We start from the raw sequence: 22693 nt of genomic DNA, 5'->3' as shown, positions 1-22693 counted from the left end.
GGAGGGATGGAGGGAGGGATGGATGGAGGGAAGGATGGATGGAGGGAGGGATGGAGGGAGGGATGGATGGAGGGATGGAGGGAGGGATGGAGGGAGGGATGGATGGAGGGAGGGATGGATGGATGGAGGGAGGGATGGAGGGAGGGAGGGATGGATGGAGGGAAGGATGGATGGAGGGAGGGATGGATGGAGGGATGGATGGAGGGAGGGATGGATGGAGGGATGGAGGGAGGGATGGATGGAGGGATGGAGGGAGGGATGGAGGGAGGGATGGATGGATGGATGGATGGATGGAGGGAGGGATGGATGGAGGGAAGGATGGATGGAGGGAGGGATGGAGGGAAGGATGGATGGAGGGATGGATGGATGGAGGGAGGGATGGAGGGAGGGAGGGAAGGATGGATGGATGGATGGATGGAGGGAGGGATGGATGGAGGTAGGGATGGATGGATGGAGGGAGGGATGGATGGAGGGAGGGATGGATGGATGGATGGAGGGAGGGATGGATGGAGGAAGGATGGATGGATGGATGGATGGAGGGATGGATGGAGGGAGGGAAGGATGGAGGGATGGATGGATGGAGGGAGGGAGGGAAGGATGGAGGGATGGATGGAGGGAGGGATGGATGGATGGAGGAAGGATGGATGGAGGGATGGATGGATGGAGGGATGGATGGATGGAGGGAGGGAAGGATGGAGGGATGGATGGATGGAGGAAGGATGGATGGAGGGATGGATGGATGGAGGGATGGATGGAGGGAGGGAAGGATGGAGGGATGGATGGATGGAGGAAGGATGGATGGAGGGATGGATGGAGGGAGGGAAGGATGGATGGATGGATGGATGGAGGGAGGGATGGAGGGAGGGAAGGAGGGAGGGAGGCATGGATGGATGGAGGGAGGGATGGATGGAGGGAGGGAAGGATGGAGGAAGGATGGATGGATGGAGGGATGGATGGATGGAGGGAGGCATGGATGGATGGAGGGAGGGAAGGATGGATGGAGGAAGGATGGATGGAGGGATGGATGGATGGAGGAAGGATGGATGGAGGGATGGATGGATGGAGGGATGGATGGAGGGAGGGAAGGAGGGAGGGAGGCATGGATGGATGGAGGGAAGGATGGAGGAAGGATGGATGGATGGAGGGATGGATGGATGGAGGAAGGATGGATGGAGGGATGGATGGATGGAGGGAAGGATGGAGGGATGGATGGATGGAGGGAGGGATGGAGGGAGGGAAGGATGGAGGGATGGATGGAGGGAGGGAAGGAGGGAGGGATGGATGGATGGAGGGAGGCATGGATGGATGGAGGGAGGGATGGATGGAGGGAGGGATGGATGGATGGAGGGAGGCATGGATGGATGGAGGGAGGGAAGGATGGATGGAGGGAGGGATGGATGGAGGGGTGGATGGATGGAGGGAGGGGTGGATGGATGGATGGATGGAGGGAGGGAGGGGTGGATGGATGGATGATGGAAGGATTGCAGAGGTTACATATTCGAGCTGTTTTGTTTGCATAATTTGAACATTTAAATAAAGCACTATCATCATCATCATCATCATCATCATCATCATCAGGTTTCTGACCTTTTCTGCATCTTTCTGCAGCCGTCTCTTCTCCTCGGCTGCTGCCCGGCGCTGCTGCTCCTTCCTCCTCTGTTGCTCCAGCTTCCTCCCTCGCTCCTCGGCACAGCGCTCCAGCTGCTGCTGCGCGCGCCGCTCTTTATCCTGCAGCACCAGCGACAGCTCTGATGGCAACCGAGAAAAACAAAAATAAACACATTATTGTTATTTTCCAAATGTGCTAATTTTTGGGACAATTTGACTAAAAAACTGCCTTTATGCTCTTGTCTGGCATTAAATTGGTGAAAAAATGCAAAAATGTACAAAACTGGAGCTAAAAGGGGTTGCTACCAGTTAACATTTTCTTCAGGACTTTTGATAAAGAGGATTTGAGTAAATATATAAATATAAATAAATTCTAAACTTGATCTTTTTTCCTTGAGCCTCCGTGTTTTAGAGTCAGTGCATGGAAGAGACAGCTGTTCCTGCAGAGCGCCCCCTGCTGGAGAAATGAGCATACCTTGTGTTTTCTGCCTGTCCTCTTGTCGTTCTTTAGATAAATTCAGCCGAGAGCCTTGAGACACATGAAAGAACATAAATACAGATTAGTTTCACATCCTGCAAGGTATTACACGCATACTTCACATTTTATTGTTATTTATTGTTATTATCTGTGTAACCATTTACGTGCACTATGCATAAATCTGGTGTCAGATTAGCTTTAATCTGATTGATTTGAATCACAACTTTAACAGTAAAAACAATGTCTCTCTCAGTTAAATGACATCAATAAAACAAATTATCTCAGGCAAACTTAGAGTCACATTTAGTAACTGTGTAAGTTTTACTTACATTAAAATGAAGCAAAAAGTACATGAAACAGTAGAATTTAATGGGATGTTTACCTGTGGGACTGGAAGGTGACTGAGCAGGAGATGCTTGCCTCCTGCTGTGCAGTGGTGCAGGAGGAGGAACCAAAGCTGTGAATCAGAGTAACACATCATTCATGTTACGCTGTCCAAGAGGCTGAGATACAGCTAAAAACTTAAAGCCGTAACATGAAATGTGACTCCTGTATCTACTGATGCAGAAGAGGTTAAAAAAAATCCACTAGTCAAATAAAAATCTGCTGTCAGTCAGTGTGTCGGGGTTGGGGTCAAGGGTCAGGTTTAGCTGTCTTGCAAGACCTTCGGAGCGTAACCTTCAGGCCTCGCCCTGTTGTCCTTTCCTCATTCAGTCTTTCAAACTGACATGAAATCAGCCAGAAGACGTCAATCGACAGATGGAGCCGCGCTCACAAACAGCTAAAAAAAGCTTCTCAGCGCAGTCATCAGATATGCAGATCCCAGCTCAGTTCCAAACCGGTTCTAGTTCTACTTTAATTAATCGCAGGACGAAATTACATAACTGTGAAATATTTACATAATTACTGCTATGGTCTTATTTTATAATAAGCTTCTTAATTACTGGATATAGTGCTTTACATAAAAATGCCAGTTATAAATTTACTCTGTTTAGACATAATAATATTAGCACATGCCTGTTAGTTAGCTAGTCCGTCCCTTGTTACCATAACAGCCCTGAACCCGACCAGAGGACACCAGATCCCTGAATTTGTGCTGTGGTATCTATTCAATGCAATTCAGTTTTATTTATATAGCGCCAATTCACAACATCTGACACCAAGATTTTAGCAACAGATCCATTAAGTCTTGTAAGATGTGCAGTAGGGCCCCAGTGGATTGGACTATCCATCCAACAGAACCCACAGAGACTTGACTGTATTGAGATGTGGGGATCTGGAATCTAGATCAACACCTCAGGCTTGTTACTGTCCTCAAACCATTCCTGAATATTGTTTTCCTTTGTAGCAGGGTTTATTATCCTGCTGAAAGAGACCACTGCCCTCAGCGATCAACATGTGCATCCTCACAGGTCTGGAGCTACACAACACCATATGTAACAAGCTACTAAGCACTGTATATTATGACATCTTTCTTCTATCGCTGTTCCTTCCTTGGACCACCTTGATGACTGTAGACAGAGTTCTGCATCTGCAGAAATGATGAGATGTCTCTGTAGTCAATGGATGTATCAGAGATGGACAAGAATCTGAGTACAGGGAGCTGGTGCGTCGCTTTGATGCATCGTCTGGAAACAATCACCTTATCTTGAATGTGAACAAAACAAAGGAGATGATTGTAGAGTTCAAGAGACACAGGAAAAAGTCAAACACTATTTCCATCATTGGAGAAGAAGTGGATGCAGCGGAGGAGTATAAATACCTTGATCACCTGAACAACAGACTGGAGTGGAGACACGACAGTGCGGCCGTCTACAAGAAGAAACAGAGGAGACTGAGGAGGTGTAGGTCCTTCAGTGTTTGCAGCTAGCGCCTGCATAGACTCTAAAAGTCTGTTGTGGAAAGTGTGATCTCTTCTGTCATCATCTGTTGGGGTAGCGGCATCAGAGCCAGGGACGGCAATGCTGGCTCTGTTCTGGGGACTCGCCTGGAACCTCTGGAGATCACTGTGCAAAGATTCTTCATAAAATGAAGAACATTATGGAGAACCCTGAGCATCCTCTTGTCGTGCAACAACAGTGTCTTCAGTCAGAGGCTTCTTCAGATCTGCTTTAAGACAGACCTCTACAGGAGATCCTTCCTGCCCACAGCCATCAGCATTATATAGGCTACAACATTTCATTTCCCTTTGGGATTAATAAAAGTATTTTTGAACTGAATTAAACTTATATCATCAACATGCCACAAGAGCTCCTTTTTTAGAGATGGTCTATCCAGTCTCCTACCCATCTTTCCTGCTTCTAACCCATCAGCCTTGATGATAAAATGTCCTCTTGCTATTTAATATATCCCAACCGCATCAGTTACTAATTTCACCAGGTCATAATGTTATGCCTGATTGGTGCACATATATTTCAACAGCACAGATTTCACATAGCAAAAATAAAAATAATTGGATCAAGGATTACCAATGTGGTTCCGAACCCAAACGCATTTATCAGATACTAATTCTGAACATTTTACACAATAAACGGGGCTGGAAATGATTTGGTCTCTGCTACAGTAATGGATTCATTAAAACAATATAAATACCTAATGTATTATCAATGCAATACATGTGGCTTTTTCTTCATAGCTGAATATATTTTGATACTCTAATATCAGAACTGTATTTTCCCAGCCAGCCCAGGTTCCTTTGTAAATAAGTTCTGCTAATATTTCCTCATAAATACAAACACGCGTATAGACAGTTGCCTTTAGCAACATGTAAAAAACGCAGCCAAGCACAAGTAGCCTTACCTGTCATGTCAACACGCGTCTGAACCACCTGGGCCATCGAATATCTGATCTAAAGGAACCAGACAGGAGAAGGAAATTCGTTGAACAGATCCGGTCCGGTTCGACCGACACGGTGAGTGGGAAAAATACGGAGGATACCACAGATGCTGGGAGAGGAGAGGAGAGAGGCAGAGAAGGGAGGGGTTGCTGTCAAACATTACCTCTATTTAACCCTGTACGCCGTTTTCTAAGCCTAAACAAATATTATTACATTTTAACCACATTTAACGCCTTTTGTCTGAAGCTAAATAAGCTAACTGTTCCTAATTAAGCTAACCACTGTTTTTAATTTTTATGTATTAAATATGTAGAGTATATCTAGAATCCAGTTTAAACACTATAAATAGCCATTTTAGCCAATAAATGGGGTAATGTGTTCTAATAGTGAACAAAAAGAGAAAATATCGTATTTTTGTAATTAAATGTTTCGTCAGTTTCGAACCTGTGACCGCTTCACCATTTGGCCAATTTACATATTAATGCGCAAGCTCACGCTGCACTGCGTCTCCTAGCAACCAGGTAGAGGGACAGGGGCCCAAACTGCGTGGCGGAAGGATAAACCGTTTTCTACGAAGATAAAACACCTGAAACAACTGTGTGCAACATAAAGTAGTTTTAGGTTGAGAAGCGCGGTTTTCACAATCAATCAGCTTTATTGGCCAAGATTGTGCGAACAAACAAGGAATTTGACTTCCGGCTAAAGCCCTCAGCATACAAACAATAAGTAGAAATATCTAAACTTTACAGAAAATAAAAATAAGGATTTCTAGCGCCTTAAAATAAAGCACCGCCCCCTTTCTTCTTCTTCGTCTGTCCTCCTCACGCGCCCACCAAACCAGTGGCTCGTTTCAGCGCGCACGTGCCAGGCACAAGCAGGCCCCCAGCGGCGGTGTTACGTCACAGTTATTACAAACTGAGGCTGGCAGCTGTAATATGGGTCAGTGCAGCTTTCTCTGGTCACACACACGTTTAATGAGTCACAACTGATGGCAGCGCTTAAAATAACCGCCAGAGACTTTTTAAAAAACCCACAGAGACAATAACAAAGACAACTTTAACCATCTCTGGTGATCACATATGTCAAACACGGCTGGTTTAGCTAAATAACAAACCGATACAAGACTTTTCACAAATACTTGATATAATGAGTTCTCAAACATGTTATATAAACTACAAAAAATGGTTTTTTTTTTCTTATTTCCAGACCCTGAGAAAGTTAAAAGGTGTTGGCTGCAGAAGATGGGAAAAAAATTAAACATATATTTAAAAAAATCCAAAAGGTACAAGTCAACTCCTACACAGCAAAAACACATGTAAATGTAAATGGTGATATGAAGCAACTATGGGATAAATGCTTAAATTATGCATATGACAAAGTCCTGATTATATTTTTATAAACACTAGAATTAGGTCTACAACTAATAATAAGCTGTATGCAGTGGTGGTTCTTGCCAAAATGGGTCCCAGGGAAAGTGCCTACTTCTGGGGCCCCCAACACAACCACACAAATGCCGTAGCTCCAAACGAAGCCCATTCTGCCATATAGGTGGAGGTAGATTTCAACGGTCGCTCGCTCGCTCGTTGTCTTCCGCTTTATCCGGGACCGGGTCGCGGGGGCAGCAGACTCAGCAGAGACGCCCAGACGTCCCTTTCCCCAGACACCTCCTCCGGGGGGAGCCCAAGGCGTTCCCAGGACAGCCAAGAGACATAGTCCCTCCAGCGTGTCCTGGGCCGTCCCCTGGGTCTCCTCCCGGTGGGACGTGCCTGGAACACCTCCCGAGGAAGGCGTCCAGGAGGCATCCGGTATAGATGCCCAAGCCACCTCAACTGGCTCCTCTCGGGCCAAGCCCGAACAAGAGACGCGAGACCATCCCCCAGTGGGCCCACCACCTGCAGGGGGAACCGTGAGGGACCGGTGCAAAGAAGATTGGGCGGCGGACGAAGGTGGAGACCTCGGCGGCCCAATCCCCGGATGCTTAGATTTCAACGGTGTTTTAGTAAAACAAAGAATTCACTTTTTAAACATTTTTCATAAAACAAAGATGTCACAAATCACAAACTCTTTCTTTTTAGAACATCTATAAAAAAAATTCAATCCAGGTTTGACCAATCTATATGCTTCCTACTGGTCTCAATATAAGATGGTAGGCATAAGGCTAAAATACTAATTGTTTTTATGTTTTTACAAATAGAATCTCAAATTGTGTTTTAAAGAATGACTGTCTAATGTACAATAATCCAGTAAAGGCCTAACCGTTCTAAATGTGCATTTAATATAAAAAACACTCCAAATCCATTGGGCACCCCGTACGACATGCCACCCTGGGCAAGAAGCCACATCATCCATATCAAAAAAATTTCAACTTTTGTTGTCAACCTGTTAAAAAAGTAGTTGTTATAAACTCACAAATGTATGTATCTTTTACTGGGTTAAATATGTTTTGTTAGTATTTATTTATCCATTTAAACCCAAATTTGACCAAGGGTCTCACACACACACACTAATACAGCTTGTTCAGTTTTAGATCCAGCAGGAATCAACACAGTTTCTAAACTTTTAATAAAATGAGTGATCCTAAGCTGGACTCTGGTCTTAAATCAGAAGGTAATCTTCTACCTCAGGATGTTTAGATCAGATTCTCAGAGTGGGCTGGGTTGTAATAGGTGGATGAGGATGTTTGAGTGCAGAGAAAGGGACATCGCCTCTGCAGAAGGTTAACATCAGGCTCCTTTTCTGTAATGTTTGTGAATGTAACTGTATCTAAATAAGTCGTCGCTGTGTTTCTACCAGCTGGTGATGAATGGTGTAGCTTAGTTGCTTCTGAAGGATCTAAATTAATTCGGTTAAATTCAGGAAAATGTATTGACATGTTCATTTGAATATCCATGTTTCAAACTGACTGGATTTTTCCGATTAGGACAAAACGTAAAGTAAATTCCTGTTTTTTTTCAGGTCAAAACTAAACCAAAGATCTAACAGGAATGATGGTTTTGAGCAATTTTCCTAATGAGCCAAACTTTGTATAAATGTTTTCTGGAGGTGAGGTGATATCAAACTGACAACCTAGAAACATCTCAACAAAGTTCAACTTTATTTCTCCAACCAGTGAGATCAGTTTACTTCACAGCAAGACAAACTGAACGTTTTTCAGATTGTGATTAAAAAATATTGCACAGAAAACAGTTGCCAGGAATGTTTTTTATTGCACAGAAAATAATCTGTATTTGCTGCTCAGTTGGTCCACAGCCACATTCAGCGAGAAATAGACCCCTGCAGCGTTGTAGGATAACAGGATGCTGCAGCGGTGATGTTGGACCGGCAGCTGCAACCTTCCTCTGATGGATACCGTGATTTATATGAACTCTCGTCTACAAAGGGAGCTGCAGATTAAAAATAGTCATAGCTGCTGGAAAAAAGGCACAGAAACTCATCTGAACATGAAGGTTTCAGATGATAAAGACCAACATGACTTCAAATACAACCATGGCAATCTGAAAACAAAGAGTTAAGAGTGAAGACGTCAAGAAGATGAGGAGATCTTAGTATTATTTAGTTTAGATTGTATTGGAGAAGCTAGAACAAGAGATGCACCATATTAATATTTTTAGTCATTAGTAATTAACAGTTAGTGTATAATTACTAAGTATAAACAGTGATCTCTGCATCTATTCCCTAGAGAGTACACAGCCTTTTCACTCCTGATGACATGTTTAAAAACTGACAGACCCAGAAAGCTCCAGAGGAAGTTAACCTGCTGAAGTTTGGCTCGGCTTTATCTGCTATTTTTCACCAAATAGACAAAATGTCACACAGCAAAGTCTAACTCACTATCGTTCCAACCTGAATGAACAGCTGACATCCCTGCACCATTTTAACTTCCTGCAACGTTTGTTTCTCCTTCCACTTCACCTTTAAACATCTCACAGTTACTAAAAATAGCTAACCTAGAGGTTTCTTCCCACAGTAACAACTTCTGCACTGAAGAGATGAGTTCACTGAACGGAAAAGAAGGGATTTGTGATTTTCCAACGGGCCGGTCACTAGCAAGGATGGAGCTAGCTGAACATTGCTATAGATGTTTTCATCTTTGTGACGAGCTGTTGGTATCAAACTGTCTACAGATCCATTTGTCTTCTCTGCATCGACACAAAACAGTTTCATTCTTTGAGTTTAGGCGTCCCTGAATGACTCATAGGTCGAAGTTAAGGAAGTAAAAAGCAGCCAGTAGACACAGAAGAACTTTGAAAGACCCTCAGAAAGTCTTCAGAGATATTTATCAAGACCACTTTAAAAGATAATAAAGTCTGGCTGCTAGGAACCAAAATATGGCTTAGTCAATGAACAGGCTGCATCAATATAATGAATATGTAATTATTTCTTAGGCAGATATAATGGTTAGAATGGATTCCTGTCAGTCCTCCTCATTAAATGCATCTCCATTGTTAAAAAACAGACTGAAATATGATGCAGCTGAAATGAGTTTTGTTTTGCTCTAAAAACTGAACGTTTCCAGATGAGCTGAAGCTGACTGGAAAAATCACCACTGAGCTTCATCAAGTCGACTAAAGAGTCTCTGTCTCAGCAGAACCTCTGATCTGTCACCTCCTGTTCTCAACTTTGACCCTCCAGCTCCTGGTTCTGATAACCAGGAGTAATCCACAGCAGCAGCTGGTCTTCAGTGATGAGTCTGTTGGTTCTGCTGGAGCTTTGTGTGGAGGTTGATGGAGGCTGGAGATCCTGTAGCAACCTGAATGCAGCTGGGACTCCGGTTTCAGTCTCAACGTTAGAGTCGAGACTCACAAGGCAGAGGTCTGAAGGCCACCTCCATGTTCTCCTCCATGATGATGTCAAAACGACACAACACTGGCCTGTTGGGAGACCAAATATAAAACAAACTGTATAAAACTGTTCCTATCTCCCTGAATCCAGGCATCACCTCAGGCTTTTCATTAGTTTGAATTATTTAACTCTTTCTCTGTCAGTCCAGTCTATGCTTTTAGAAGTTCTAGAGATAATGCTTTAATGAAATTTGAAAAAAGGAAACTGAGAACTACGACGCAGCAGAACCTGACAGTGTCACCGTTTAGAAAACAGACCATCAGCAGCATCCCTAAGATCACCTTATAAATGCCTTTTTATCATTAACAAATGCAGGTTTTTTGCTGTATTATATTTTATAACTGTTAAAATGTCTAAAAAGAGTGAACACATGAGGTGACTCCGGTGACCTCTGACCTGTCGGGACGCTCCAACGGTGTGAAGCGAATTCTCAGCAGCCTGATTTTGTAACGAGGGCCGATGATATTCCCCGTGTTGATCCTCAGGGAGATCTTCTGGACCTGCTGCAGGTCCTCGTCGAACTGGGCCAGCAGGCGAGTGGAGGTGTACTGCTCTAACCGCAGGAGCTTACTGCCAGAAAGGATAAACATTAAATTTTAATACTAACTTGTTAATTAATGTGAATCTGAGTCCAACTGGTGTGTTCATAGAGGTCTGACTAAGTCTTGGTCCAATTAAATGTTTTTATTTCGATTTCCTGGAGTCTTTAACCCTCTGCTCTTTGGATGACTCATGCTGTAATAGACAGTAATCGGACTCACTGGTCTATCCGGGCCTCTGTAGAGTTCCTGCCGCTGTGCAGACGGATGTAGACAACCCCCCAGCGCAGGTACTGGTTCCATGTCACCATGTCCACTCTGTAGCTTAGCTCTGCCACCCACAGGAAGTAGAGAGTGTTACAGTTCAGCCAAATTATTGACCTTTCCATCAGATTCTTCCAGGACTTTATTTACTTCAGGTGCAGCGTGAGGTTGTGAGAAAGTGTGCAGCAGACTCACTCTGGTAGGGCAGGGTGGCGGTGGTGCTGAAGAAGACCTTGGTCTGTCCAAGCTTCACTAGAGCATCTCTCCACAGGCTGACGTTGTAGCCTGCAGGCAAAAATCGGGTTTAGGGTCAGTTTCAGTGTTTTGCAGTGCCTTGCAAAAGTATTCATACCCCTTGAGCTTTTGCATATTTTGTCAGGTTACAACCCCAAACTTCAATGTTTTTATTGTGATTCCATGTGATAAACCAACACATAGCTGTATGTGACCCTGACAGGTCAGGGATAAAAACTGAGGATAAGACATGGCCGTCCTCCTAAACTGACAGGCTGGGCAAAGAGAGAATTAATCATAGAAGCAGCCAAGAGGCTCACGGTAACTTTGGAGGAGCTCACAGCTCAGGTGGGACAATCAGCCGACTGAACAGCAATTAGGCCTACAAATCTGGCCTTTATGAAAGAGTAGCAAGGAGGAAGCCTTAGCAAGTCCTGTTTGCAGTTTGACCCGAGGTACGTCCAGAACACAGTCAACATGTGGAAGGAGGTCTGGTCAGCTGAGAACCATACTAGACGTTTTGGTCAAGCAAACAGAAGGTGTTTGAAATGGTGGTGGCAGCGTCATGGAGTATGGGGAGGTCTTTGCTTTCCTTAAGTAGACACAGTGGATGTCGACAGAGTCGATGTGGAGATGATGGAGCTCAATCCAGAACAATCCTGGAAGAAAATCCATTAGAAGCTGCAGGAGACTGGATACTGGGGTCAAGGTTCACCTTCCACCAGGACGACCCCCCTAAACATACAGCCACAGATACAATGAATGGTTTAGATCAAAGCAGATTCATGTGTTAGAGAGGTCTAGTCAAAGTCCAGACCTAAATTCAACAGAGAATCTGCAGCAAGACTTGAAAATTGATAATCATAGATATTCTTCATCCAATCTGAGAAGAACTGGGAAAAAATTAGATTACAGATTTTTTTATTTATAAAAAGAAATAAAGAATCGAAGTATGTACTTCTGTTCGGCAGTTTACCTGTTTTTAAAGGTTTGAAAACACAAGGTTAAAATATTATCTGATGTTGAGCTGTTTGGTTGTTTTAAAGGAGATCCTAAACCCAAGAAATGAACCGGACAGACATCAGAAACTCTGAAGAACTTTTCTTAAGGTGGATCTTTGAGACGCTTCCCTCCAAACAAGGATGTCCATGGATATCTTTTCTGGCTGTTTCAGGATGGCCTCTATTTAGGTCAGTTAAACCGGGCTTGTTCAAGTCCATTTGTCCAGTCCAAATGTAAGTCAAACTGGACTTCATTAGATCATTCGATGAAGAATTAAAACTTTTCAGTCATGTTTAGACATCAGTAGACAATTTAGAGCAACTTTTCAATGTTTAATTTTCATTCACAATAACATGGTAACCTTTAGACATGTTGATGACACATTTCAACATTTATTGTCCATCACCAGTCAGACGGGCTCTGCATGAGTTTGGACCTACCGAGCACAGGGCAGGAGGCGGGTTTGAAGGCCTCACACTTCAGACACTGTCCGTCCAGGAAGCGGCTATATGAGGAGCAGGGGTACCCGGTGAGGTGACAGGTCCGGTTCAGGGCGCACAGGAACAAAAACACAGATCGCTGGTGGTCGCACACGAAGTAAGATTTACCTGCAGGAGGAGGAGATGAACCTGTGCTGAGCAGGTGAGTGTTGATAACTGTGTGAGCATCTGACGGTGGAGCCGGATGGCTTTTACCTGAGAAGATGGTTTTGGGGCATCCTGGTTGGTCGGATCCACCGTTGGCGTAGAAATCAATGTGACCATGAGCTCCTCGGAGTCCAAATGCTGTCACAAGGAAAAATTGCTCTAGTCTCTCTGTTTTTATTCACATTATGTCATTATTCAGGTTTGAAGGATCTACCAATGCAACCGATCAATATGTAATGTTTAATAAACATTAGAAACCATGCCTTAGCTCTTATTGTCATTAGTGAAAAAGCCTGAATCTGGGATAGATTCAGTGGGAAAAAACACAACTTTGTTGTATTTGTGCTGGAATTGACTGACAGGAGAAACAAAACTCAGCTTCAGCCTCAGGACCAAACACTGGTTGTCAGCATCTGAACTAGAGACTCACAGTTCATGTCGGTGTGCAGAACGTCCACAAACATGGCGTCAGAGGGGTCCAACCTCTCTTCTGGTGTGGCGCTGGTGAACATGGGCCCAGCTGGGTCCAAACCTGTAGCAGAGATGTTGATGTTATAGTCAGTCTGACCTGCTGTAACATCAGGACTCAGATTAAATTAGACAAGGAAGACATCTGAAGTTGTATTTTGTTTAGTAGCATCAGAGTAAAGGGGGGTGAATGAAAATCAATGGCAAACATCTCAAAGTGTTATATAAAAAAATGTTGGGAAGGCATGAACCATTTTGCTTTGTGTTGCTCTGTCACATAAAATCTCAACAAGTACATGGAAATTTGTTGTAAAATGAATAAAATTGAAAAAAGGTATGAATTATTTTGCAAGGCACTGTTTATTACTGTAAATAATTAAAGAAAAGAAGTAAAGTGACATATCAGAGGGTTACTATAGAGGAGAGTAACTATTTACATGAATGTTGAGCATTTGTAAAGCTGCAGATCATTTTCATGGACAGCAAAGACTAAATAGAACTGAACTCTTTCCTTTCCCCGTTGCGTCATTTGCTTATCTTTTTGGACGCTAACTTTTTTACCTGTGATACGACCAATTGTCCCATTCAGGTTTGCTCCAACAAATCCAGCCAGGTGAGCTCCCAGGCTGACTCCGATGAGGTGAATGGAGCTCAGAGAGGCTCCTTCTTCCTGGAAAAACACATTCAAGCAACATTATTTCCTCCTCATATTTTAAATTACGTTTCAGTGACCAGAGTTGAAAGACTAAATTTTCCACCTTGGCTGCCTTCTTACTTTGCCTTCACAATTTAAAACAACAAATGTCAGCATCTTAGAATCTCTACGAGGTTCTAATAATGTCTATCTGCTGCTGGTTGACGGTAGATGTCTCACCTGCATAGTCTTGATGAACCCCGTCAGGTTCAGAGCAGCCTCTCTGGTGTAAGTCACAGCAGTGAAGTAGTTGAGGTTGGCTGCTCCTTTGTTCCAGTCCACCACGATGATGTTCATGTCTTCCTGCTCAGCCAGCAGGTGCACTATATGGTTGATCCAGATGGGCGGCGCTCCCGTGGGCCTATAGCCGTGGATGACGAAGGCGGTGGGACGGTGGAGGTCCAGGAGTGGACAGGAGGACAGGTGGTGGTGGTTGATCTCTCGGCCACAGTCCAGGTTTGAGCGTGTGTAGAGCAGCAGACGGACATCAAGGCTGGTTCCCATGAAGCAGTGGGACAGGTCCAGGTCGGTGAAGTTGTCGCAGGGCTCCTCTGTCCCGGTCCCAGACTGAACTGGACAAACATCATGGAAGACACTTGGTGTCAGATGAGGCCAGAGAAGCTATAATGAAGCAAGATGCGACACTAATCTGGTCTAAAAGAAGATGAAGCATAATTTCATTACATGTTGTTGTACATGTAAAATATTCTTCCTTTTTGTTTAGTGTTTCACCTGAACTCAGAACCCATTATAACACACATTGATCTGATTACATGATTGGATTCTTGTACATCGGTACGTTTCTTTTGTAACTGGATGTTTGAATTTCCGGGTGTCAAACTGGAGAGAACTTTAAAGTCTTAATGTAAAACTGGGAGGTTTCACACCAAACCCAACCTATAATCCCACATGGCTGCTTCTTATCAATAACCTAGTTTAACCCAGGTAAAGCTGCAGTAAGAAACTTATTATTTTCTCTTTTGATCATTTGAATCTCACTAAATCAATATATATATAATATAAGTCATCAGTTTGGAAACATGTTCCTTTAATGTTTGAATGCATGAAACACTGAGAAATTCTGTATATTTGGTGTGTGTTGCTAAACTAAGCTACTGTGTTATTTGAGCACTCGGCTCCCACTGGTTAGACGTCCAGGTATAATATAATTAAACTGATTGCTGCGTCACTAGGCATCCGAGGCAAACTCCATTACCCTCGGCTCTAGCTTCCCGTCTCCCTACCTGAATAATTTCCCTGAATTAGATCGAGCCATCTAACTGCTCCCAGTTTTTAACGTTTCATTGGGCCTCTATTATTAAGTCAGTCTTGGACTACCAACCTGCCTCTTGTGTGCCTGCATGAGGTCGACTCAGTCAACCCTCTGATAAAGTTAAAACAACGTTTTCACTGCTGTGAATAAGTTAAAGTATTTGTGCCATCATTGCTGAAACCTCGCAAGAGTTTGTTAATCCAGAAACCAGCCAGAAGGTAAACAGAACCACTGTGTTACCTTCAGTAAGTTTCACACCTTGGGGGAATATTTTGTTCAGCTTACTGGATCTGAATGAGACGTATCTGCTGGAACATTAACAGAACCATTTAGCCTCGGGTGCTGGTGACATTTGGCGTTTCCTGCTCTACAAGTAGCACACATTAGAGTGACAGTGGCCTCAATAGGATCAAGCTGCTATAAAAAACAACTCATCCCGTTACCACCTGCCCCAAGATGGCCGCTGCCGCTGATTACAGCTGTCTAGTAAACAATGAGGCCGGGGTCAGAGGTGGGACCGGGGTCCAGTTCCAACGCAGACATAAAGCATGGAGGATCATCAGGCTGAGTCTGACCTGAAGCCTCCAGACACAAACACAATCATCTAATTACCACCTAACAGATGGAGATCCCAATAACTAATCTGTTGTTCCACTAAGCCTTCTCGTCATGCACTACTTATATCTATTTATATGTTTTATACTGAATCAATGTAAAATCAGCCTTAAAGATGAAAGCTGTGGAGAACAGGAACTCTCTCAGAGTTGGAGTTTCTTACCCTTGCAGAGCATGAAGAGTCCCAGCAGACCCAGAAGTCTAAAGAGCAACATCTTTCCTTCGGCTACGGAGACGAAGAAGCAATGTTCCAAAGAAAGAGACGATCTGAGTGAGAGAACATCTGACTGCAGACTGAAGGAGGGACTGGAGGAACCAGGGAGGGATGGGTGTGAGTTTTAGGGAGGGAGGGAGAGGAGGAGGTGCCTTCACACACTGCGAGGATGGAGTTCTAGAAGAGTAGAGATGAAGGGAGACCATTTACCAAACGAGATGAAGAAAGAACACGTGAGAACCTTTAGGGTTTGATCACTGTAGAGAATAAATGTGCTGCCAGTTAGTTTCCAACACCTTCATCACATGTGAAGAGATGAGAGTCCAACATCTTACATAGTCAAGGATGAAATTCAAATATTACACAGAACATTGGATACGGTGTTTGACTTCGATGAGGAGTTGAAGTAACAGAACAACTGGGTGGTTTTTGTTTATTAAGCTGTCAGACCAGAATTATTCATACCTCTGGCAGATTTAGGTTTAAAAAAAAGTTTTGAATTTTACCAACACATTTTTTCTGCTTGGGAGAAATAACTTTGGAGCGGCCCAACCAGAATCCTGACTTAAATCTGATAGAGAATCTGTGGAGGGAGTGAATGATTAGGGCGATGGTCAAGAGGCTTTGCAACCCGAAAGACTCGGAGCTCATCACTAAAGACAAATCATCAAAATACCAGAGGAAACATGAAAAAGCTGCTCAGCAGTTAGAAAAGCGGTTTGATTGCTGTAATGCCAAAAATGATTGTTCCATGAATTAATGAGTAAAAATTATTTGGCGGTTTTTTATAGGATTTTATTCATTTATTATTTACCCTCATTTTCAATACTACTGAGATACTTCCAGTACAGCAGAAATCAATAAAAATGAAAAAATAAAATAAAAATCATCACAAAGAGAGATTAGTTATTAAAAACTGAAATGTGGACATCATTGATGTCAGCATAAAACGTTAGTTCCAGATGTGAGGTGAATGATAACAGAAGGCTGATCTTCTCTGCTCTGGATGAAGAGTTGGGTCATGTAGGCTGAGCCATGATGGTGAATGTGTGAAAACGTAACTGACGCTCCAGCAGCTAATCTAGATAGATTTGGTAGAATGACTTCATACGAAAAAGTTCTGATGTCTTCGTACGAACAGAACGCGAAGCCAGTTTTTGGATGAAGTACTCAGTGATGCTTTCCATTAATGGACCTTAAGGCAGCACATTCACAGCATCAAGCGCAGGGGTGAAAGTGAGCCGGTACGGTCCGGTACTGCGTACCACTAACAGATTCTGCGTCGGTACGCAGTACCAGGAAGAGGATTAGAACGGCTGTCTGCTATGAAGCTGTCATCCAGAACCAGATATGGCTGCAAAAATTAACGAGCAAACAAAGGTCAGATCCGCTACCAATAGGCAGTCTAAAACACGACTTAATCTGTTTATAAATATAGCTTTTTTCCCCTCATTCCAAATAGTTTCTGAACTGTTCTGCTATGCTGGAGCCTCAAAGCTCTTGCTTTGCTTCTCTCCCCTCGGAGCTTGAGGTTTTAATGAACGGCCAGCCTTTAAAACGAGCACCGCTACGTTTAATGTCTGTCTGCTCGCTGCTAAATACCCCAGTTAAAAGCACAGGGAGAGAAACTAGTTGTGGTTCATGTTATTTTGCTGAATTACAGCAACACAGTACAGCTCGAAAACACGACCAGATTTCACATATGATACACGAGAGCGCATGCGCACTTACGTCCGAAACAGAACAGTTGCCAAGGTGTGTTCGATTTAATGGACTGGGAGATTTTACAGAGGTGGTGCACAGACATAAAAAACCACCGCTTGTATTAGGACAAGACGAACAATAAATCACTTAACATCTACAGACTTTTAAATAAAAACCGCGAAAACAACCAAACTGTCATATTTTTTATTTAAATGAAATCAAATCTTGACCACAAAGCAGAGAACAATAACTTATTTGTTGAAAAGAAAAGACGGAAACTGAAGATGGAAAGTTATGCATCAGAAAATGGTTTATCATTGTTTCATACATGGCAGCTCTTTAACAATTGAAATATTATATTGTCAAGTGATTCTAATTTCTGCCTTATACAGACAGCCTACAGTAAAGTAAAATATTGATATGTTTTAATTAGTTTGAGTTTGGACTTTGCTGAGAGAGAAAGATCTCGAGGGGGCCACAGATGAGAGTAACAATTAACACACACACACATTATATATATACATCTATATATATATATATATATATAGACATATATATATATATATATATATATAGACATCTATATATATATATATATATAGATATAAATATAGACATAAATATATAGATATTCCCCCAGTGCCTCCCAGCCCCCCCTCTAGCTCCGCCCTTTAGTACCGGCAAAAATGTAAAACTACTTTCACCCCTGATCAAGGGGGTTGGAGGTGGAGTGTGCAGCTGGACCATAAAAAACATCACCGTAGTCCAGAACAGAGAGAAAAAACTGCTCTTGTGATTAATTTTTGTGTGAAAACCAAAAAGAAAAAAACTGGATTTATTTTGAATTTCTGCCTCAGCTTCATTAACAACGGATAAAAACTCTCATCAGAAAAGTACAGTAAAGTCAGAGAGATGCCCGTCCCACTTCCTGTCAGAAACAAACTTCTTGGTTGAATAAAAATCATTCGAAATGAAACGTTTTATAAACCTTTATATGAAGCCGGATTATTTGCTCCCTTTATGATACACGATGGTTGTGTTTCTTAATATAACATCAGCTGCCAGACTGGAGCAGAGAACAGGTGGATGTTTAGAAAAGGTTCTGGTTTTCTACAACCTAAACAGGCGGTTTCCAAATAACAGGGCAGCAGATTTAGTCTTTTCAAACAAAGGAAAAACCTGTCAATGTTTGAGATTAATAGACAAACATTAAAGGGTCATGTGGAGGTTGTTTAACAGGTTTTTATGCTACGTATTTGTTTGTTTATTTTAGCAAACTAACGAAGCAAGGGAGACCGATAGGTGGCCGTGAACTGCCACTCCTTCGTACAGTAAGGGCATGATTTGGGATAATGTGTGCTATAAAGGTTATAGCCACACCAGTGAAGATTATTAAAAGCTGCACAGACTCTGACCACACTGCACCCAGCCCAACCCACCCAGTACTCAACACATGTAATTTACCATCTACAGAGAGCTGAGGCTTACAGTAATGCTAGAGTTGACGTTACAACCGTACAATCAGGGCTGGAAAAATAAAAGTGGAGCCTGAGCGGAGCAGAGGGAGACAGAAAGCAGCATGAAGACTGAGGTTCACACTGTGGTTATCAGAGGAGCTTTCTACAACATCAGCTCTATGCTGATGATCATTTTCCTACTGAATATGCGCCCAAAAACACAGTGGGGAATCCATTTTGTTTACTAGCAGATCTGATAAACTGATGACTTTCTGAATGATTTCCTCATACATTTACCATCAACTACAGGAATTATTGATGCCCTATAAGCTTTAATTTTAGGCTGGGGGAAAATAACAAGAACATTAAAGCCTCTCAAGTTGCTTTCATGACATAATATCCCTGATCAACCTTTAAATGTTTAATTATTAAATAAAAAACACTGAAAAGCTTGTTAGACAAATTGTTGGCTAAGATGTTCACAGATCTGTGGAGTTTGGTTTGTCTAGTTGTGGTTCTTATTGTCGGGGTGAGTCAATATTGTGGTTTTTACAATAACAATGCCTCTATTCATCATTTCCCACCATCCTGGTTCTGTCAGATTTACCAAATTTAGGAGGGAAACCCAGACATTCCTCTCCCTAACGACACTCTCCTCCTCCTCCTGGGGGATCCCAAACTGTTCCCAGACCTGAGGGGATTTAAAGTCCCTCCTCTGAGTTCTGGATCTGTCTCGGAGTCTCGTACCAGCAGGATGTGCCAGGATAACCTCCAAAGGTTATCCTGATCAGATGCTTGAAGAAGTGCTGCAACAGCATCGTTAAAGAATATTATAAACAATATTTTTCTTTAATGATCTTTAGTAATTCTTTAGTGAATTACCTTTATCTATCTGCCCGTCAAACTGAATATCCCACAAAAGACTATTTTCTTCACTTCAATGCAAGATCAAAGATTGGCTTTTTTAATTAAACATCACTGATATGTTTATTGCTGATGTTTGTCTGTTTCAGAGCTTTTACATCCTTACATCAGCCCTTCTGAGCATCCAGGTGAAAGGTCACTGTTCAGCCACCGTTAAAGAGCTTACCTTTTTAAGCCACGCCCTCTCACCTGTCAACTGACTTGGCACATTACATAGGTCAAAGTGGATTTTCCCCATGAGATCATAAATGAGATCAGACTTCAGAGTTTCTTGACCTCAAACAGCCTCATGAAGCTCTGAAATCCCTCAGGTTATGTTACGTTATCTGATCTCCTCTGGTGCAGGTTCACGGTGGAACGTCCAGCTCTGCAACAACTGGCAGAAAACCAACAAAGATAATTACCCTTGGAGCTTGCAGGTTTCCTGGGGACACCCCACTGGAAGGAGATCCAGAACTCTCTGAAAGGATTATATAAACCTTCAGACCTGTAAAACACCTTGTATCCCAGAGGAGGAGCTGAAGTGTTGCTGAGTAAAAGATTTGGTTTTATGGCACAGTTATTTCTGTGATCCCTGATCTTGGAGAAAGGAAATGAATGAAGCGTTAGATGGAAAGACTAATGGATGGATGATACACTGAGCAATCACCAGAAAGAAGGATGGATGAGAGATGGTTGGATGGGTCGACTGATGGATGGAGAAAAGGCTGGATGAATACATGGACGGACGGATGGTTGGATGGATAGATAGATTAATAGGCAGACAGAAAGGTCAAATGGCTGGATGGATAAGATGGATGGATGGATGGATGGATGGATGGATGAAGGGATCTTGTGTTGAAAGCTTTTTTACCGTCTCTTATCATCCTGCTGTTACTCTGACTCTTCTCTTGTTCAGCTGGTTTACTCCAGGTCAGCTTTCCTTCCTTAATGCGTTCTGCTTCCTTGTAAGAATCCATTAAGTGGTGACCTACTGAGGTCGTCCTCCTGTGACTTTTGACCAAGTTAAAGGATATATTGTCAAATATCATAGACTGAAATATGCTGAATATTTGGACCTGAACTTCACCTGTCAAATCAAAGTGTTTACTGTTCAAAAGGTTACTTGTTGGAGTTTTACCTAATATGACATTAATGTGCAAAAACGCAGAAGCTCAGATTTCAGTAAACCCTTATGCATGTTAAAAATAAAGTATTCAAAGAATAATTTATAAACACTCCGTTTTGTTACATATGAAGAGCACAAACATCTGAACTGACTAATGGAAATCCTGGGGGCTCAGACTTTGTTTGGTTACTTACGCTTTTTATTCAGTGAATCTTCTCTCTTTCTGTCCGATGACTTTCAAACTGAACCTTCTTCCCTGCAGAGCCTCCCAGATGGTGAGACCTTATAAGGAGCTAAGGATGTTGGACAGGGATCATGTCGAGGAGCTCTATGGGAAGGGAGCAGACCATGATCCACAGATGACAGTGACTGCAGGGATCTGAAGTGAGAGCCACAGAAGACAGTCCCGAAGTCACCTCCTTTAAAGTATGAGATGTCTTCACTACCCCTTCAGCCACCATCACCTGAAACACACAGAGAGGTGATTTTCAAACCTACAAACACAGAACTGGCTTTCATTGTCTTAAAAGAAGAGCAAACAGTGTAGTACTTTCTAAAGTGAAAAAACATGACTGCATGGGTCTGTTATTGCATTGGTACCTTCGCCTGGGCCGCCCTCAGCCTCAGCCTCTAAAGCCATGCAGCGCTGCCGGATAGAGAGGAGCTTCAGGTCTTTGAATATGGGGTAAGAACGCTGTCAAAAACAATGTGTATGTAAAGAGGGAAATGTGTGCATATTAGTCGATAGTTGTGCATAAGTAAAATCCAAAGGAGGTATTGTATATTTTCTCTATAAGAATACAAAATAAAATGTTACAGCTTCAAGAAATTACAAACACAAAGTTCAAGTTTACAGTTGTGGTTTATTCTTTATGAATACAACATGCTATAAAGCTGATGATAAAGCTTGTAGTTAGAGTGGCTTAGTTTACCAGGGAGGGAGCCGTCCTCCCTCCCTGTTGGTTGGAGTAAGGGGGAGTCATGTTTAGCCTAAACCGGCTCAGTTATGGTTGAGGTGCAAACACACCCTCCATTTCTGCTACCTGTGTGACCCCTTCTCTTTTCCAATGGTTATAATAAGTGTGACAGAGGGAGGTATCCCAATCATTGTGGTTTTTAGTATAACAATGACCATCAGTGGGACCCTTTGTGAGGTGCCTTGAGACGACATTGTTGTAAATAAGCGCCGTTTAACTAAATAATCTAAACTGAACCTGAACTATAACTGTTTGTGAATACGATTTCTTTTCTATGAGAATACAAATCTACAGCACTCGTACATCACGTGACACTAAGTCATGTGATCTCAGGCTGGTTAGTGGAGCACAGAGTTAGGCCTTGGATGACGGAAAAGGGTAATGGGAGAGGATTCAGTCTAAAAGGAATATTAGGAACAGAGCGGAGACAGGGGGGAAATCAAGAGTATTATAAATAAAGCATTGTTCTTATTTTTATGAAATACAAAACTAAAACCCCTCCTTGAACCGCCACCTTAACGTGGTGGAGGGGTTTGAGTGCTCAAATGATCCTAGAGGCTATGTTGTCTGGGGCCTAAATGCCCCTGGTAGGGTCTCCCATGGCAAACAGGCTCTAGGTGATGGGTCAGACAAAGAGTGGTTCAAGAATCCCTCATGAGGACCAAAATAGTGAGGCACGTGACGTCGCCCGGTACGGCGGAGCCGGGGTCCCACCCTGGAGCCAGGCCTGGGGTCGGGACTCGTCGGAGAGCGCCTGGTGGCCGGGTTGCTCCTCGCAGGACTTGGCCGGGCCAAGCCCGAACGAGAAA

General features: G+C 42.9%; 2 protein-coding genes and 1 long non-coding RNA gene across 13 annotated transcripts in view; 1 reads left to right on the top strand and 2 right to left on the bottom strand.

Annotated features, from left to right (window-relative positions):
• The window catches only part of LOC124858151 (ensconsin-like), a 31625-nt gene extending 26554 nt beyond the window's left edge, over positions 1–5071 (bottom strand). For 2 of the 9 annotated variants that reach the window (XM_047350044.1, XM_047350048.1), the window contains exons 1-4: positions 4886–5071; positions 2469–2543; positions 2084–2137; positions 1588–1748 (exon numbers count right to left, since the gene is read on the bottom strand). In XM_047350044.1, the coding sequence (XP_047206000.1) occupies positions 1588–1748; positions 2084–2137; positions 2469–2543; positions 4886–4922 (327 nt within the window). In that variant the 5' untranslated portion in view covers positions 4923–5071. The remainder of the gene's footprint in view (positions 1–1587; positions 1749–2083; positions 2138–2468; positions 2544–4885) is intronic. The other 7 variants (XM_047350041.1, XM_047350046.1, XM_047350043.1 and 4 more) reach the window with 5 other exon arrangements.
• Positions 4876–21592, top strand: LOC124858193. The gene is made up of 5 exons (XR_007035768.1): positions 4876–4997; positions 11848–11991; positions 12213–12445; positions 21170–21388; positions 21529–21592. It is a non-coding gene; the product is annotated as an uncharacterized LOC124858193 (long non-coding RNA).
• lipib (lipase, member Ib) lies at positions 8109–21237 on the bottom strand. Of its 3 annotated transcripts, XM_047350063.1 has the most exons (12): positions 21102–21206; positions 20653–20792; positions 15664–15891; positions 13793–14184; positions 13480–13588; positions 12881–12982; positions 12499–12588; positions 12244–12411; positions 10763–10852; positions 10526–10634; positions 10161–10334; positions 8109–9793 (listed from the first exon to the last, which is right to left on the bottom strand). In XM_047350063.1, the coding sequence occupies exons 3-12, from the start codon at positions 15713–15715 to the stop codon at positions 9709–9711; spliced, it is 1371 nt and encodes a 456-aa protein (XP_047206019.1). In that variant the 5' UTR covers positions 15716–15891; positions 20653–20792; positions 21102–21206; the 3' UTR covers positions 8109–9708. The 3 variants fall into 3 exon arrangements, with proteins under 3 accessions (XP_047206019.1, XP_047206021.1, XP_047206022.1); XM_047350065.1 differs by lacking the exon at positions 20653–20792 and having other exon boundaries at positions 21102–21237; XM_047350066.1 differs by having other exon boundaries at positions 20653–21159.
• Positions 21593–22693: the final 1101 nt, after the last annotated feature.

The sequence above is a fragment of the Girardinichthys multiradiatus genome, chromosome 21 (assembly GCF_021462225.1).
Source record: "Girardinichthys multiradiatus isolate DD_20200921_A chromosome 21, DD_fGirMul_XY1, whole genome shotgun sequence".
Taxonomy (NCBI): Eukaryota; Metazoa; Chordata; class Actinopteri; order Cyprinodontiformes; family Goodeidae; genus Girardinichthys; species Girardinichthys multiradiatus.
The sequence above is the reverse complement of the archived record's forward strand: the minus strand, read 5'-3'. Positions and strand labels throughout refer to the sequence as shown.

Excerpts from the sequence above, each read along its gene's own strand:
- lipib (XM_047350065.1), bottom strand. The coding sequence starts at position 15,715 with ATGTTGCTCTTTAGACTTCTGGGTCTGCTGGGACTCTTCATGCTCTGC. Across the intron at positions 14,185-15,663 it reads ACTCTTCATGCTCTGCAAGG|TTCAGTCTGGGACCGGGACA; the intron begins GTAAGAAACTCC and ends ATGTTTGTCCAG. Across the intron at positions 12,983-13,479 it reads GACAATTGGTCGTATCACAG|GTTTGGACCCAGCTGGGCCC; the intron begins GTAAAAAAGTTA and ends TCTCTGCTACAG.